The sequence below is a fragment of the Sabethes cyaneus genome, chromosome 1, assembly GCF_943734655.1.
Source record: "Sabethes cyaneus chromosome 1, idSabCyanKW18_F2, whole genome shotgun sequence".
In the NCBI taxonomy this organism is placed as follows: Eukaryota; Metazoa; Arthropoda; class Insecta; order Diptera; family Culicidae; genus Sabethes; species Sabethes cyaneus.
In genome coordinates this window covers 53,328,528-53,344,738 of record NC_071353.1, presented here as the reverse complement: position 1 = coordinate 53,344,738, position 16,211 = coordinate 53,328,528, and the positions used below count along the sequence as shown (strand labels likewise).

Genomic DNA, 16,211 nt, shown 5'->3' with positions numbered 1-16,211 from the left:
ATATGGGTTGTGAAGTAATGCGTCGGCCACCAGTGACCAAAGCAAAGGTGAGGGAACTTCTTGTGGACTTGCTTTCATCGCCGAAAATATTAAGCGATGTATCCCCCAATGAGGATGTGATTTCACTGCTTGAAAGCATTGCTAGAACCTAGCTTATTTTATTCGATTCCGTTTTGAAATAGAACTGTAAAAATTGATGCGAAGGACACGTTATCTAAAGCGCCATCACTATCAAGGAAACCCCAAAGTGCCGCCTCTTGTCTGAAAGCATTTTGCATGGTTTTCTCTTTTTTATCTGCCTTAGGTATGTCTTTAGGTATCTGCCTACTTTCCGCCAATTCTCCGGGATATGTCCCAAGGTGAAACTGGCTCGAAAAATGTTAACAAGCTCGGACATTTTAATGCTGTCCATTTTCTGCAAGAAACGGGTAGAATACCATCCGGATCTGCAGATTTCATTGGTTCAAAAGAGCTAAGGACTCACTTGATCGAATCCTCCATAAACAACAATCGGCGTGCAAGCGACAAATTCCAAACCAGCGAGGCCCAATTTCAGGCCGATTTTTTCTTAACACTTTACACTCAACATTTAAATAAAAGAGAAAAGCAAAGAATACAAAGTATACAAATATTTGTGAACAGTTAATTGTGTTGTATACAGCCAGGGATTGGCCACTAGAATTTTTAGCATTTTTCTTTAGTCATCACCAAGCGCGAGGCCCCCTGAGACGCGAGTCTCCGTTCCAACGCACGGGTTTACCGGCCTAAACGCCGGCTCTGAGTATAATAATCTACGGCGATGAGTTTGAGATAGTCGACGATTTTGTCTATCTTGGCTCACTGGTAACGGCGGACAATGATATCAGCCGTGAGATTCGGAGGCGTATTATCAGCGGAAGTCGTGCTTACTATGGGCTTCACAAGCTATTGCGGTCGAGCAGACTAAGTCCCCGTACAAAGTGCACCCTTTTTTTTGTATTGTTTATGCAGGGAGAAAATCTTCATAGACAGCACCTTCACGGTGCCGAATAGGATTCACATGGTGCCAACATGCGCCTACCTACTAAAAACTATCCTGCTGCCCATTCCTGAACCCCTCCCGGAACTACCGTTAGGTTTTACTTCAGGAGGGAGGACGTGCCGAAGCACTCCGACTTGTCCGTTGCGTGTGTGGGTTCACACAACACCCTTGCCATTTCGTACCGCCACTACCCTTCACTTAGGGCCTGGGCTGCCCAATCAGCCCATTACTGACCCTAGCAAGCTATGTCAGGCCCTGTCATTGCAAACGTTCTAGCCGTTGCAACTCCGTTATCACCGACGTTACCGCCCTATCGACGGCACCCCATGCGCGCTGCTCAGCACACATTCTCTGCACAATGTTGTCGGCGTTGGTGTCATCCCCAACGACCGCAAGCATCACCCGCCGAGTGGACGTAAACCGCGGGCAGTGAAAAATCACATGCTCCGCCGTTTCCTCGGCTACCGTGCAAACGGGGCAAAAGGGTGAATCTACCCGCCCGCGCGTATGTAGATACTTCTTGAAGCATCCATGTCCCGACAGAAACTGGGTAAGGAAAAAGTTTACCTCACCATGTCCTCTGCCGATCCAGGACGATATGTTCTGGATCAGCCTATGGGTCCACCTACCATGGTCGGTGCGATCCCATTCCGCCTGCCAACGCCTAATAGAGTCCAGCCTAACTCTGTCCCTAGCGCCCCTGACGTTCCTCTGCCTATGGCACTCGATATCCTCACCTAGGAGTATGCATATTGGAATCATGGCTGCAATAACCCCAATCGCATCCAACGATATGGTACGGTAGCCGCACGCAACGCGCAATGCTAACAGCCTGAACACCTTGTTCAGACATGCCTGATTGCGCTTACTCTCCAAAGCCGGGGCCCACGCCGGTGCACCGTATCGTAGCACCGACATGGCAACGCTGGCCATCAGGCGTCTCTTACTGCTGCTAGGACCGTAACCGTTCGGCATGATCTTAGACAGCGCAGTAACCGCCGTTGACGCTTTACCACAAGCATAATCCACATGGCTGGTGAAGTTCAGCCTGTTGTCTGTCATGACACCCAGGTACTTCACACTTCGTTTGGAGACAATCACCTGTCCCCCAACGATTATTTTTGCCTCTAGGGCCGACTTGCGGTTGCTGACCATCACCGCTTCCGTCTTATGGTGGGCCAATCGCAGATTGACGCCCGCCATCCAACCCTCTATTATGCTTATGGCGTCTGATGCCAGCATTTCCACCTCCTCCAGAAACTCGCCTACCACTGTAAGGACGATATCATCGGCGAAGCCAGTGATATCGACCCCAGTGGGTAGTTCGAGCCTCAGCACCCCATCGTACATGGCACTCCAAAGCGTGGGGCCGAGAATCGAGCCCTGTGGAACACCCGCTGTCACTTTGTACCTCTTCGCCCCGTCCGCCGTGTCGTACACTAGGGCCCGGTTCTCGAAGTAACTCTTAAGCAACCTGCATAGATGATCCGGTACCCGCATCCTATGCAGCGCTAACGCAATTGCACCCCAGTTAGCGCTGTTAAAGGCGTTTTTGACATCGATTGTGACTATGGCACAATACCTGTCGCCTCGCCTTTTCCGTTTCATAGGCTTCTCGGCCCTCTCCACCACGGACTTTATGGCATCTACAGTGGACTTCCCCTTACGGAAGCCAAACTGCGTGTTTGCCAGTCCGACATCACTTTCCGTCACAGGCGTTAGCCTGTTTAGGATTACCCGCTCTAGCAATTTGCCTAGCGTGTCCAATAGGCAAATTGGCCTGTACGATGAGGGATCACCAGGCGGTTTCCCCGGCTTTGGCAGCAGTACCAATCTTTGGACTTTCCATTTGTCTGGAAATTCGCATACCTCTAGGCAACTCTGAAGCGTCTCTCTAAACATATCGGGATATGCTTGGATCGCCACTTTGAGTGCCTCGTTCGGAATCCCGTCAGGACCGGGCGCTTTCTTCGTTCTCAAACCCCTGGCAATTACGATGAGTTCCTCATTCGTGACCGGAGTGAGGACATCATTCGATTGACCGTACGGGGTCGGAGGCCATCAAACTGGATCGTGTTGCGGAAAGAGCCCTTCCACGATGACTTTCAGCTTTTGGGGGCAGGTTTCCTGCGGCGCAGATGTACCCTTCATCTTTTTCATTACCACCTGGTATGCACCTCCCCAGGGGTTTGAGTCCGCATCGCGACATAGCTCCTGGAAACAGGATTTCTTGCTACGCCTAACCTCCTTCTTAAGCGCCGACCTTGCCGCTCTATGTTCGACTCCCCGAGCTTCAGCATCTGCATCGGTCCGGGCCCTCTGCGCTAGCCTTCTCGCTCTGTGGCACCTGGAACGGAGCTGGGCAATGGTATCACTCCACCAGTATACCGAGCGACGTATACCTTTGTCCCCTCGGAGTAGTGCACCTGCTACCCCATTCGACAGCCCAAGCATTGAAGTCTCCTCCAATGACAACGGGCTTGCGGCCCGTGAGTTCGTCGGTAAGCACGTCTAGCATCCGGTCAAACTGCTCCGGCGACCACCTAGGTGGAGCGTAGCAGCTACAGATGCAGACGCCATCGACCACCGCAATCACGAACCCCTCTTGGTCGGACGACACCACCTCCTGGATCGGGTATCTACCCATCACGGCGATCGCTGCCATCCGACCCTTGTCGATTACCCAGTTATTGCCGCCACGGGGGACCCGGTAGGGATCCGCGATAATGGCAATATCGCACCCCGTTTCGGCTGCCGTTTGCCAAAGCAACTCCTGTGCCGTTTCACAGTGGTTTAGGTTAATCTGTATAACCTGCACCATTATCGTTGCAATGCCCGCCTATAAGCCGCACACAGTGGGCCACCTGTGGCATGCTTATTTCCCGCTTCGACTGTGCAGAGCAAGCACCTGGGGTGTTTGCTACATCCCCTGGCGAAGTGACCATCTTCGCCGCACCGCCTGCACAGCTTAGACCGATCGGAGGCCTTACACTTGGCCGCCCGATGACCAAAGCCCATACACCTGAAACAGCGTTCGATACGCCGTTTCGACACCAGTGTACACACTGACCACCCTACCTTAATTTTGCCGGACGCCAACATCTTGTTGGCGATTTCCTCCGGCACGTTTAAGGTTGCGGTTTGCATATCTCCATATGCCTTCCGCAAGCGGATGTCTGCGGGTGCCACATCAACCTTAAGCTGATCCCGCAGAGCATCACTCAGGTCAACTGCCGTCGTAATCTCATCGAGGTTTTTACACTCGACGAGAACACGCTGCGACAGCGCCTTTACCTGGCCCGCTTCGCCCAGGGACTGCTCAACCAGTTTCTGGTAGTTCGAACTCTGGACCGTTGGGTCCTTTTTAAGCTCGAAGAGCATATCCCCTGCCTGGGTTCGGCGGGTCTTTACTACGTTGGCCCCAAGCTCCTGCAACTTGGGGTCCACCCGAACCTTACGCAGTAGTTCAGCGTACGACAGCTTACCTGTCAGCTTCACTACTAAGGCGTCGCTCTTATGGACGCGCCTTGGCTTTGGCTTTGCAGCCGCAGCCTCGCACGGTTTCGACCTCGGCGGTTTACGCCTAACCACCCGCCATTTCTCCTCCCCGGTCCCGGCAGCACCATCCGGGACCGCCTCCGCGCGTTCGCTGGTAGAGGCGCGAGCCGAAGTCCGCTGCCTCTTGGCTACCAGCGTTGGTCCATGGTTGGGCGTAGCCGCCTTGCGCTTGGCAAGCGGCGTACGCGCCTGACTAGGCATGGCCACAGCCTTAGCGGCTATGACCAGAGCTTCGGTGATTTCGCATCGCTCCAGAAGCTCTTGCCTCTCCACCTCGGCAGCTATGACGGTAGAGCGGAGGCTCACCGCCAGCTTTTTAATGTCGGGGTGGACATTTGACCTAGAGTTGATGAACGAGTACAACTCGTCCACCAACCTTTTGGCTTCCTCCAGCTTGCTACTGGCTTCCAACTTCGCCCTCAAGAGGGTGCACCACGCCCTCCGTTGACATTTGCCTACCGCTGTCGCTCGCCCTCTTGGCTGAGCTAGCAGCGGTGGCCACCTGCGTTCTAACTGGGGTGTTAGACTTTGGTGGAGTCAACTTCCTCTTCGGTATCGCCCCCGTTTTCGGGGGGCTTCCCTGTATGAGCTGTGCCCCCGATTTCGGCGGGCTTCCCTTCTTGGGTCGCGCCCCCGATAACGGGGGGCTACCTGTCTTTGCTGTTGGTGACCTTACCAACTTACTACTTTTGGCAAAGATATCATCTTTGCCACTAGTAGCACCCGTATTCGATCCCTCATTGAAATTAAGAAATTTTTCCATTCGTATGGGTCCCAACTCTAGGCCGCTATCTCCACTCGTAATTGTGTAGTCGCCTTAACGATCCCATGGTGATCTATGCAAGCAGGGAGGCCATGGCTAGGGACACTCCCCCAGTCCCCCCTACCCTTCATGGGGGCAGGGATGTCAGCATCCGATCAGCGTTAGTCAGGAATGTATCATCTGAGCCTACACCACCGCACTTTGACGTGAGTGACGAGCTTTGAACGTACCTAGAGACCAGCCACGGTTTTAACGGGACGGAAGGCAGCTGTACCATTAGCCTACTCGCCGTTTCGGGAAGGTACCACCCTTCCTTACCTAAGGTAGTAGAATAGCACAGCCGTCAGCCCTGTAGCGCCGAATCCAAACGTTTATTCCCGCCCGTCCAGTACACCATAATTAGGATCTTCCTGGAACCGATCCTAATGTGCCCATGGCACTCCTGACCCGGCTTTTTTTGCTTAAAGTCCTGAGCTCTAACAGGACACTACGGTGTCCGCAGCTGGCTTATAGGAATTGAGCCCCGCTCACCTCTTTACACCACTGCGCCACGCTACCCCCAAGCACAACGTGCCCCCCTTTCCCTGTTAGCACACAACTGAGGGTGCAACCAAAGACTGGTATTTGGTCGACCCTAGGCCCAGTTGCGTCCCGGCCGGTACTGCGTGGAGGTAGGAATAAGAGTTCCCGCTCCCATCTTAGTGGCTATACGGAGTCGCGCAAAGTCGAATGCGACTTTGTTCGGCACCTTAACCTCGCTGGGTTAGGGCCTTAACCGTGCACCCTGTACAAGACGCATATTAGACCGGTTATCCTCTACGGGCATGAAACATGGATAATGCTCGAGGAGGACCTGCGAGTTCTCGGAGTCCCAGACTTGGGAAACAAACATGTGCAGGCACGTGATTGGTTGATTCATCAATTATGACATCAATTATGACTTTCATGCATTTTTCAATATTTGAAAAAGATGTTCTCTTTGTACCGTTTAATTCGTAGAAAAATTTCTAACTGACTGATATAAATACCATGTCAGTTTGTTGAGAAATGATCGAGTTATTAGCGCTTAAAACCTATCATTTTTTCGTGACGCTCGCATTGTTAGATTTTTTATGACACTATCTTCATCCAATGAGGTTTAAAAAGGTGTGACATATGAAGACATTTGATGGTATTAGTAGCGAAAAATCAGAAAACGACGTCAAACTACAAAAACAAACCGCGTCGGACAATGGGGTTTGTTTTTGGAGTTTGACGTCACGCTTCATCGTGATTGGTCGATTTACAATTCCACCCACACCATGATGAAATTTCTTCATTACGCTAGCACCACTTAACCAACATTGCATATATCACATTGATCTTCGTCACCTTTCTGTAAGACACAGTTCTATGTCAAAAAAATTTGTGTGCAGGATTTTACAAACATTCATGTACTTACCTTTTGTGTGCGACGTGTTGAAGCTACTTCCGGTAGCATTGGTTCCAGCCAGCCTAAAGAGCTGACAGCAAAATGCAGCTACCCATAACAAATTTCTCATCTTCGATGGCGAAATAAATTGCATTCGATATTTTGCCGCTGTAAATAGGTAATAGTTTTCTGCCTGTTTACTAACAATTATTAAACGTTAAAAACTGATACATCCGAGTGGGTCTTGTCCAACTTTGCTTCAATGGATTCTCAACGGTTCAATCACCGTGTTCGACTTATTTCCAAGTGTAATAATAACTTCAACAGCACCAACGGACACACCAAAAAATAATCGTTTCCTTCTTTCACTTTACAACTGTGGCTGGGAACGAATAACTTGGATTCTATTTTCACAATTAGCTCTTCTGTCGATCGCTAGACGAAATGAATGATCTCTCATACAGCTCTCTTTCTGGCTCCCAAAAACAATTGAAAACATGAACACGCAACCAACACGAGCATCACAAATTGATCCGGCCTGAATCTGAACGGTAGTTGAAAAACTCCCAGCTCATGTTTTTGTTTCAACTTATTCGCTTTTCTTCCTTAAATGGCTTGCAGCAATGGTTTAATATGCGGTATAATACCATTCGGACGTTGTTTTTGCGTTTTGAAGAAAATTTTCTTCTCAAGCAGCAAACGCCGAGTTGAAATGTTGAACTTTTCAGCTTATCATAAAACACTTTCACTCTATTATAACTTCTCCGTCATGCAATCTCAATAGCCGTTATTCCTCCATCGATGCTTGACCACAGGACTATTTCTCAACGGGATACAATTCCTGTCTCACAGAGGCACTAATTAAGAGCAGTCACTTATTTTATTAGCGGAATTGACCTTTAAATTTCCTCTTGGCCAAGAGCTTCTATGCACTGGTCAACCGCTTAATTTGTTCTACTTCATTACTCAATTAAATACGATACTCTACTCGGGCGAGTGAATTGGCTCAACTCGATTTTAAACGTTACACAAGTTCACCCATATTTTTCAAACTACTTGAAGCACTCATGCTGCAATATTTTAACCTGGTACTAGATAAGTAATTGAACCCACCTAGTATTAAACGCAATCACTACGCTTGTACCAAGTGGTTGAAGGTGAGAAAACATGCAGCGTGCTTGCGGCTGCCCAATGGTCGCTAATTAAACATAAACAATGCGTAATCGCAAGCGGTTATTTCGAAGTTTGCACGAGGATTGTAGTACATCAAGTACATCTTACACGTCTTGTTACATTGCGCCCAACAACGCACATTGCTGTACAACAGCACTCTCTCTCTGCATGTGGTCATACACTAATACCACATCCAACATTAAACCGAACGTCACATCTTATTTAAACACTATAACCAGTACTGAACTGTAAACAGCTGATGATTTGTACCGTTATTATACGTAAAACTCACAAACCAGACCAGCGGCATCGACGGATACTTTAGAACTAAACCAACGGCGATCGCAGAGCAGAGAGTAAAGCTGTAGTATATAAAACGAAAGGTATAGTGATCATTATATCTTGAACACTGATCTTGCCCATAAAGAGAAGAGAAAAAGAGAAGTTAATGATAATAAAAATTGAGTATATGAGATTAAAATGCTCACGACCAGCGTTGCCAGCTCGGTGTGTTTTTAAACCTAAAAATGGTTTAGAGTCTGGCAAGTTTTCATGGCTAAGATAAGGGAGTAATAATCATTAAAAATCCTTCCAAAATTAGATATTGCAGATTGTATGCAATTTAAGTCGTTTGATTGGGATTGGGGTTCATTGCGGTCAATTCGAATTGACCTTCTTTGATTTAGTTAAAAATTTACACAGTTTGTTCTCTGTAACCATGATAGTACCAAGCATAAACGCATCATTTTGGATCACGTCTCTAAAAAATTCTTATGGAAAACTAAAAATTAAATGAAGTAGAACATGCCTTGACGGATTTAAAAAATATATTTGGCGGTGGGTCGCATCTTTCTAGAAAAAAAGCAATGATTTTTTATTTTTTAAGAAAATTTTTTACATTATTTAAAACTAAATTTACAAAAGAAAACGGTACATTTTTGACTGTCCCGAAATTTTCTATGCTAGATATTAACAACCATAGAAAGTCATTGTACCCTAAAAATAAATATTCTTTTTAAAATTCATAAAAGCATATTTTTTCAAAAGATTTCTAAATATTTTGACTCCTGAAAGTAAATTAATATAAAAGTGCAATGCACTATGCACTGTCTTGCACCGAAAATTTTAGAACAATAAATAGATAATTTTGTAGGGGGTTATTGGAGGTACTGAATCCCAACATGGTCGGATCGATAGTACCCATATCCTCAGATAGACGCCATTTTTCCGGCCATGTTGGGTCAGTACCGTATCACCTTAACTAGTAGTCGTTGTGACTCCTACCTTTTTTTCCTAAGCTGGAAGGTGCATGGGTCGAACCAAGCTATAATCTGAGATTATAACCGGATCCGAACCCACAACACCCGCCAGGGCATGTGGCTCGCTGGTACCCATGTACCTTTGAACCACGAAGACGCTGGACAAAACGAGACTGCACAACCCCCTTATTAGGGTAGCAACTTATTTGGTTGGGTTATTTTTAGACACACAAATTGTGCCTCTTCCTCCGTCTACTGTAGAAACCACCGACCGTGAAGTTTTAATCTAACTTGTTTTTACTTTCAGGACGATGACACTATGCAGGCCCTTACGACTTGCAAGGTACTGCGTGTGACGACTTGCAAGGTACTGCGTGTTCGTCCGTCAGCGTGTTAGGCCGCGATTCTCAGCGCGGGTTTTTCGGAGAAAGGCTCCGTTCCTATGAAATAGACCAAACTCGTGTTTTTAGTATTTGACTTTGAAATGCGGTCATGCATTAATATTCATATTTTTTAGAAACGGTGGTTCTACAATTGATGGAGGGACGGTATGGGGAAAGTAATGAAAATTTTTTGGAGTGGAGGGGAAAGAGCGGGAAGGTGAGGGTGGGTGGTAGCTAAGCTTAACAAGTTGTCATTCCTACCTTTTAACCTTTAATCTGATCGAACTGGATGCTTTCACTATCACTGAAAGCTACACGAAAATTAAAGCCTTTGTTTGCACCAGAACCAGATGAAGTGCCTTCAGCAATTCTAAAAACTTGTATATCGATGGTCAAAATTTCTTTGCAACGGATCTTTATTATTTCAATAGAGTAGGTTAAATTTTCCTCTGAATGGAAAAAGTCAGTTCCCCTGTCTTCCAAAAAAGACTGGAACAGTTGAATGAAAACTACCGTGGAATTACATCACTCTATTCTCTGTCTAAACCTTTGGAATTAATTGTTTGCGACGTCATAATGTTTAACTGTTATTGTTACATCTCTTTGCAGCAACATGGGTTCATACCTGGTCGTTCAATGAGCACTAATTTGATGGAGTTTACTAGTCACTGCAGTGAAGCGATCGATAACGGTCATCAAATAAATTTGATCTATACGGACTTAAAAGCAGCGTTTGATCGCAATGATCATGACATTGTCATTAAAAAGCTTCGACATTTGAGTTTCTTCTGGCAGCTTTGTGCATGGTTGGAGTCCTATCTTAAAAATAGAACCTTACGAGTTAAAGCTGGAGTAACTTATCGCATGAATTTTCCAACTGCTCCGAAGGCACCAACGTTGGACCCATCTTGTTAATCTTATACATCAACGATGCAGCGAACTTATTTATACAACGGTAAATGAAAACTGGTTTACGCTGATGATTTCAACATTTCTGGCCTGAATTTTGAATAGGTCATAACTGCAAATGAGATATTCTTTTTGCGTCTCCTCTCTTACGTCTATCACGACGCTGTAAATACACTTGACGGCATCTTTTTCGCACGATATGATTCTTGGTGTCATGTCATCATCAAAAATCACACTGACCACCCCGTGCTTCTACTGTTACCTGGCTCACTGCGAATATGCGTTGTGTTCGCAGGATCGTGTTGGTTCGAAAGCTTTCGAAAAATATCGCCCTTGTGTCGAAAATATCGTTAATTTTGATAACCAAAAATAAGGTACTTAAACGTTATATTTCAAGTGCCAGTAGTACGCAATAATTGTATTGTGAAACGGAATTGTTATTTATGCAACTTTTTACAAGTTAAATGCAATAACAAAAGCACAACTTGTAAAAAATCGTTTGTTATCGATATTAGCTGCATATGCGTTATAAACGAATAAAACGTATGGTTACATTTTATTTCAATAACACGTATATTCGCAGTGAGTCAGGTAGAACAATAGCCCGTCTGCTTCGTTTTGCTGAATGCTGTGAAGTCACAGAGATGACCCTCTGGGTTTAAGTTGTTCCATGATTGGTAATTCTGCAAAAATGAACACGGTGAAATGACATAAGGACCGTAAAAATTTGACAACCAACACTGGCTTTTGCGGTTGGTAAACGACTAATGGTAAAGCGTACCAACGGTCTTGCGCACGGGGCATAAAATAGACCCTACAGTGGTCCATATCCTCTTACTCACCAACTCCTACCCCTACCTTTTCGTGGTACCAGCCGGGATACGAGCAACCTCGGTGGAGATCGGGTAACTAGCCCCGGTGGAAATCAAGGTCATATACTAACAGAGAAGGAGGGCTCTTTCGAGCTACGTTGGCCCTCCGGCGATACTGTGGGGTTGGTTGCGGGCTTTGCAAGCCTGAACCACTACAAAAACCAAAGCAATGAACGCCGTTAGTAATTATAACTCTAATCTGAACAATCGGTAAAGACCCAAGCGACGAAAACGGACTAACGATTGAAATTAGGATTATGTAACTGGTACTTACTTACTTACTTACTTAATCAGCTCCAGGCCGTGGTTTCCTCTGCTGTACGAAAAAGTCGTCTCCATTCCACTCGGTCCATGGCCGCAATTCGCCAACCACGTAGTCTACGTAGGGTCCGCAGGTCGCCTTCCACTTGATCGATCCATCTTGCTCGCTGCGCGCCCCGCCGTCTCGTTCCAGTCGGATTGTTATTGAGAACTTTTTCAACCGGGCTGTCGTCCAACATCCTCACGACATGCCCAGCCCATCGCAGGCGACCGATTTTTGCGGTTTGAGCGATGGGTGGTTCCCTAAGCAGCTGATGCAATTCATGGTTCATTCGCCTCCTCCACGTTCCGTCTTCCATCTGCACTCCGCCGTAGATGGTGCGCAACACGTTCCGTTCGAAAACACTAAGGGCGCGTTGGTCCTCCACGAGCATAGTCCATGGCCGTAAAGGACTACCGGTCTAATCAGCGTTTTGTAGATTGTTAACTTCGTGCGGTTGCGAGTTTTGTTCGATCGCAGCGTCCTACGGAGTCTGAAGTAGGTACGATTTCCTGCCATAATGCGTTTTTGTATGTCTCTGCTGGTGTCGTTGGCTACGGTAACCAGTGAGCCCAGATACAAGAACTCTTCTACCACCTCGATTTCATCACCGTCTAAATGAATCCTGGGAGGGAGCTCAGCATTCACTTCTTTAGAACCTCTTCCTTTCATGTATTTTGTTTTCGATACATTAATGACAAGTCCAATCCGTTTGGCTTCAGCTTTCAGTCCGATGTACGTTTCCGCCATCCTCTCAAAGGTACGTGTAATGATGTCAACGACGTCAGCGAAACCAAGAAGCTGGACGGACTTCGTGAATATCGTGCCACTCGTGTCTATTCCCGCTCTTCTTATTACACCCTCCAAAGCGATGTTAAACAGCAAACACGAAAGCCCATCACCTTGCCGTAACCCTCTTCGAGATCCAAAGGGACTCGAGACTGCTCCTGATACTCGAACAACACACATTACTCGATCCATCGTCGCCTTGACCAATCGCAATCGCGTTAGTTTAACCGAAAATCCGTAGTAGTGCATAATCTGCCATAGCTGATCTCGATCGATCGTGTCGTACGCCGATTTGAAGTCGATGAATAAATGATGCGTGGGCACGTTGTATTCGCGACATTTTTGCAACACTTGCCGAAGCGCGAAAATCTGGTCCGTGGTGGCACGGGCACCCATGAATCCCGCTTGATATTGCCCCACGAACTCCTTTGCAAATGGTGATAGTCGACGACATAAAAATTGGGAGAGTACCTTGTAGGCGGCGTTCAACAGTGTGATTGCGCGGTAATTGCAACAATCCAACTTGTCGCCCTTTTTGTAGATCGGACACACGATGCCTTCCGTCCACTCCTCCGGTAGTAGCTCATCCTCCCAAATCTTGACAATGACCCAGTGCAGCGCTCTAGCCAGTGCGTCACCACCGTATTTCAGCAGCTCGCCGGGTAGCTGATCAGCCCCAGCCGCTTTATTGTTCTTCAGCCGACCGATCTCTTCTGCTACCTCCTGGAGGTCAGGGGTTGGTATTCTGTCGTCTTCTGCACGTGCTCCAAGATCTATTGCCATATCGTCACCTCCATGTTCAGCTACATCGCTGTTAAGGTGCTCGTCATAATACTGCTTCCACCTCTCGCTCACCTCACGTTCGTTCGTGAGAAGATTACCGTCTAAGTCTCGACACATATCGGCCTGCGGCACATAGCCTTTGCGCGAACGGTTCAAATAGTGAGTTGAAAACCTGGAAGGAGCGTCAAACACAGCTCTGGTCCTCACAAGCTCCCGCCTCACGCCTCCACGATAATACCAAATGCGGCGTAGCCTGGGCAATGTTGTCAATCTTACAATAGCGAAGTGAGGAGGTGCGACGCGAATACTGGCGCGGTAACCATAGCATGGCGGTAGAGGAAATGCTTCGTCAAGCACGAGCGTCTGTTCACCAAGGAGGTGCGGCTCAAACAGCGTCTGTTCTCCATGTTAGGGGCGGCTGATTATAATACTCGTCCTTGTGCCAGCAGGGACTCTAAACAGTGCTGTGCACGATGGTCCTCCGGCGAGACAGGGGGTTAGGGGCAGGCCCAACAAACCGCCCTGGAAAACAAAAAGTTACCAACAACGAAGAAGAAAATAGGGATCGGAACAATCGGCGTCGACCTACGCGACGAAATAAATCGCTCGGCTTCCCGGGTTGCGATAGGATAATATATGATGAACTACATCCCCGAAACTTCGGAGTCGTAGCACTGCAGGAACTTTGCTGGACAGGACAGAAGGTATGGAAAAGCGGGCATCCAGCGGCTACTTTCTACCAGAGCTGTGGCACCACCAACGAGCTGGGAACCGGCTTTATAGTACTGGGAAAGATGCGCCAGCGCGTGATTGGTTGGCAACCGATCAACGCAAGGTATGCAAGTTGAGGATTAAGGGCCGTTTCTTCAATTACAGTATCATCAATGTGCATTGCCGACACGAAGGGAGACCCGATGACGAGAAGGAGGCGTTCTACGCGCAGCTGGAGCAGGTGTATGATGACTGTCCGCGACGGGACGTGAAAATCGTTATCGGTGACATGAACACGCAGGTAGGACGGGCAGCTATATATAGACCGGTAATCGGGCCAAACAGCCGGCATGCCGCAACGAACGACAACGGCCAACGATGCGTAAATTTTGCAGCTTCCCGCGGTATGGTAGTCCGAAGTACCTTCTTCCCCCGCAAAGATATCTACACGGCCACCTGGAGATCACCAGACCAACGAATAGAAAACCAAATTGACCATATCCTAATCGACGGTAAATTCTTCTCTGATGTTATAAACGTTCGCACCTACCGCAGTGCGAATATAGATTCGGATCATTTCCTAGTTGCAGTCTGCATGCGCTCAAAACTCTCGACGGTGCATAACACGCGTCGAAGTCGTACGCCGCGACCCAACATCGAGCAGCTACGAGTCACCGGAGTTGCCCAGGAATACGCGCGGCAGCTGGAAGCAGCGCTACCAACGGAAGAGCAACTTGGCGCAGCAACTCTTGAAGATGGTTGGAAAGGCATTAAGACCGCCATCGGTAGCACTGCTCTAGCGGCGCTAGGTACAATGAATCCGAACCGAAGAAACGATTGGTTCGACGGCGAATGCGAGCAATTAGTGCAGGAGAAGAATGCAGCACGTGCGAGAATGCTGCAACACCGTACGAGGGCGAATGTGGATCGATATAAACAAGCACGGAACAGGCAAAACTCGGTCTTCCGGAGGAAAAAGCGCCAACAGGAAAATAGAGATCGCGAGGCGATAGAAGAACTGTACCGTGCTAACGATAAACAGAGGTTCTACGAGAAGTTAAACCGTTCGCGCAAAGGATTATGGAACTGTCGGTCTCTAGATTTCCTCGAAAGTACCCACGTGCTTTCTAAAAAAGTGAAACCGCAAGTTCGACATCGTAGCGCTGTAAGGGGTACGCTGGAATGGAACGATGGTACGTACGTATAGGGATAGCCATACCATCTACCAGAGCTGCGGCAATACACATGAGCTGGGTACAGCTTTTATAGTGATCGAGTGGTGGTCGACCAACCTCCGAATGTGCAGATTAAGAATCAAGGGCCGATTCTTTAATATTAGCATAATTAACGTGCACAACTCTCACCTCGGAAGTACCGATGATGACAAAGACGAATTTTACGAACGAAAACGGCCCGAGACTTGTCGACTGCTACCTCCAAGAACATGACCATAGTACCTTCTTCCAGCATAACCTCCACCCAAACCAACCCAACCCAACCCATAGCGTGGCCATAGTAAGACAGAGTTACTTCGAAGGATAAAAAAAATCGACTCGAAACATTCGGCACGAACACAAAATAAAGACATCCAACGGATGTGTGCTACCTGGAATGCAAATTGCTACATTTTGTGGATGGAGATAGTTCGAACAGCTAAAACTCTGAAAGTTTAGAATCGTGGTGCATTGCTAAACTGGTGATCTGTCGCAAAGGCAAGATGTGGAGGATTCGTGACGGCAAGACACAATTTTACCAAGCGGTAGAGCTGCGAATGAATTTGTACGCGCGAACGGGAATGTGTAGGAACAAGAAGGAAATCGAAACGAGTACTAGGTGGTCAACCGGTGGTAGCAGTGCTTCGATGAGCATCTCAATGGTGATATAACAGGAGGAGGTGAAACGAAAGTTAACCCGGGAATACCAAACAATCGATAATAGCGTACAAGCTTCCGATCTCGAACAGATCCGGCGAGAAATCGAACAGCTGAAGGTATTTCCGGTAGAACTCTACAAAAGTTGGTAGGAAAAACCTGCAACGGTATTTCATTGAATGATTTTCAGGATTTTGGAGAAGGAGAAGCTAGGGTGGAAAATATGGTTTGGCCCTATAGGTATATACTATGCGGCTCCGAGTGATGCTTATAACAAGTCTGACGAAAGGGATTTTTAAATTAATTCGAGAATTAGAATTAGGGCTTACCTTACCCATTAGCTGAATATGAAATAAGAACACCATCTCGCTCAATGGTAACATTTGAGTATGTATTTACCAAATCCA

At 47.4% G+C, this 16,211-nt stretch overlaps 1 protein-coding gene across 1 annotated transcript in view; it reads right to left on the bottom strand.

Annotated features, from left to right (window-relative positions):
• Positions 1 to 8,210, bottom strand: part of LOC128736245 (uncharacterized) — an 87,807-nt gene extending 79,597 nt beyond the window's left edge. Inside the window, exon 1 of the mRNA XM_053830727.1 lies at positions 6,784 to 8,210. Within this exon, the coding sequence (XP_053686702.1) occupies positions 6,784 to 6,907 (124 nt within the window). The 5' untranslated portion in view covers positions 6,908 to 8,210. The remainder of the gene's footprint in view (positions 1 to 6,783) is intronic.
• Between the last annotated feature and the right edge of the window lie 8,001 nt (positions 8,211 to 16,211).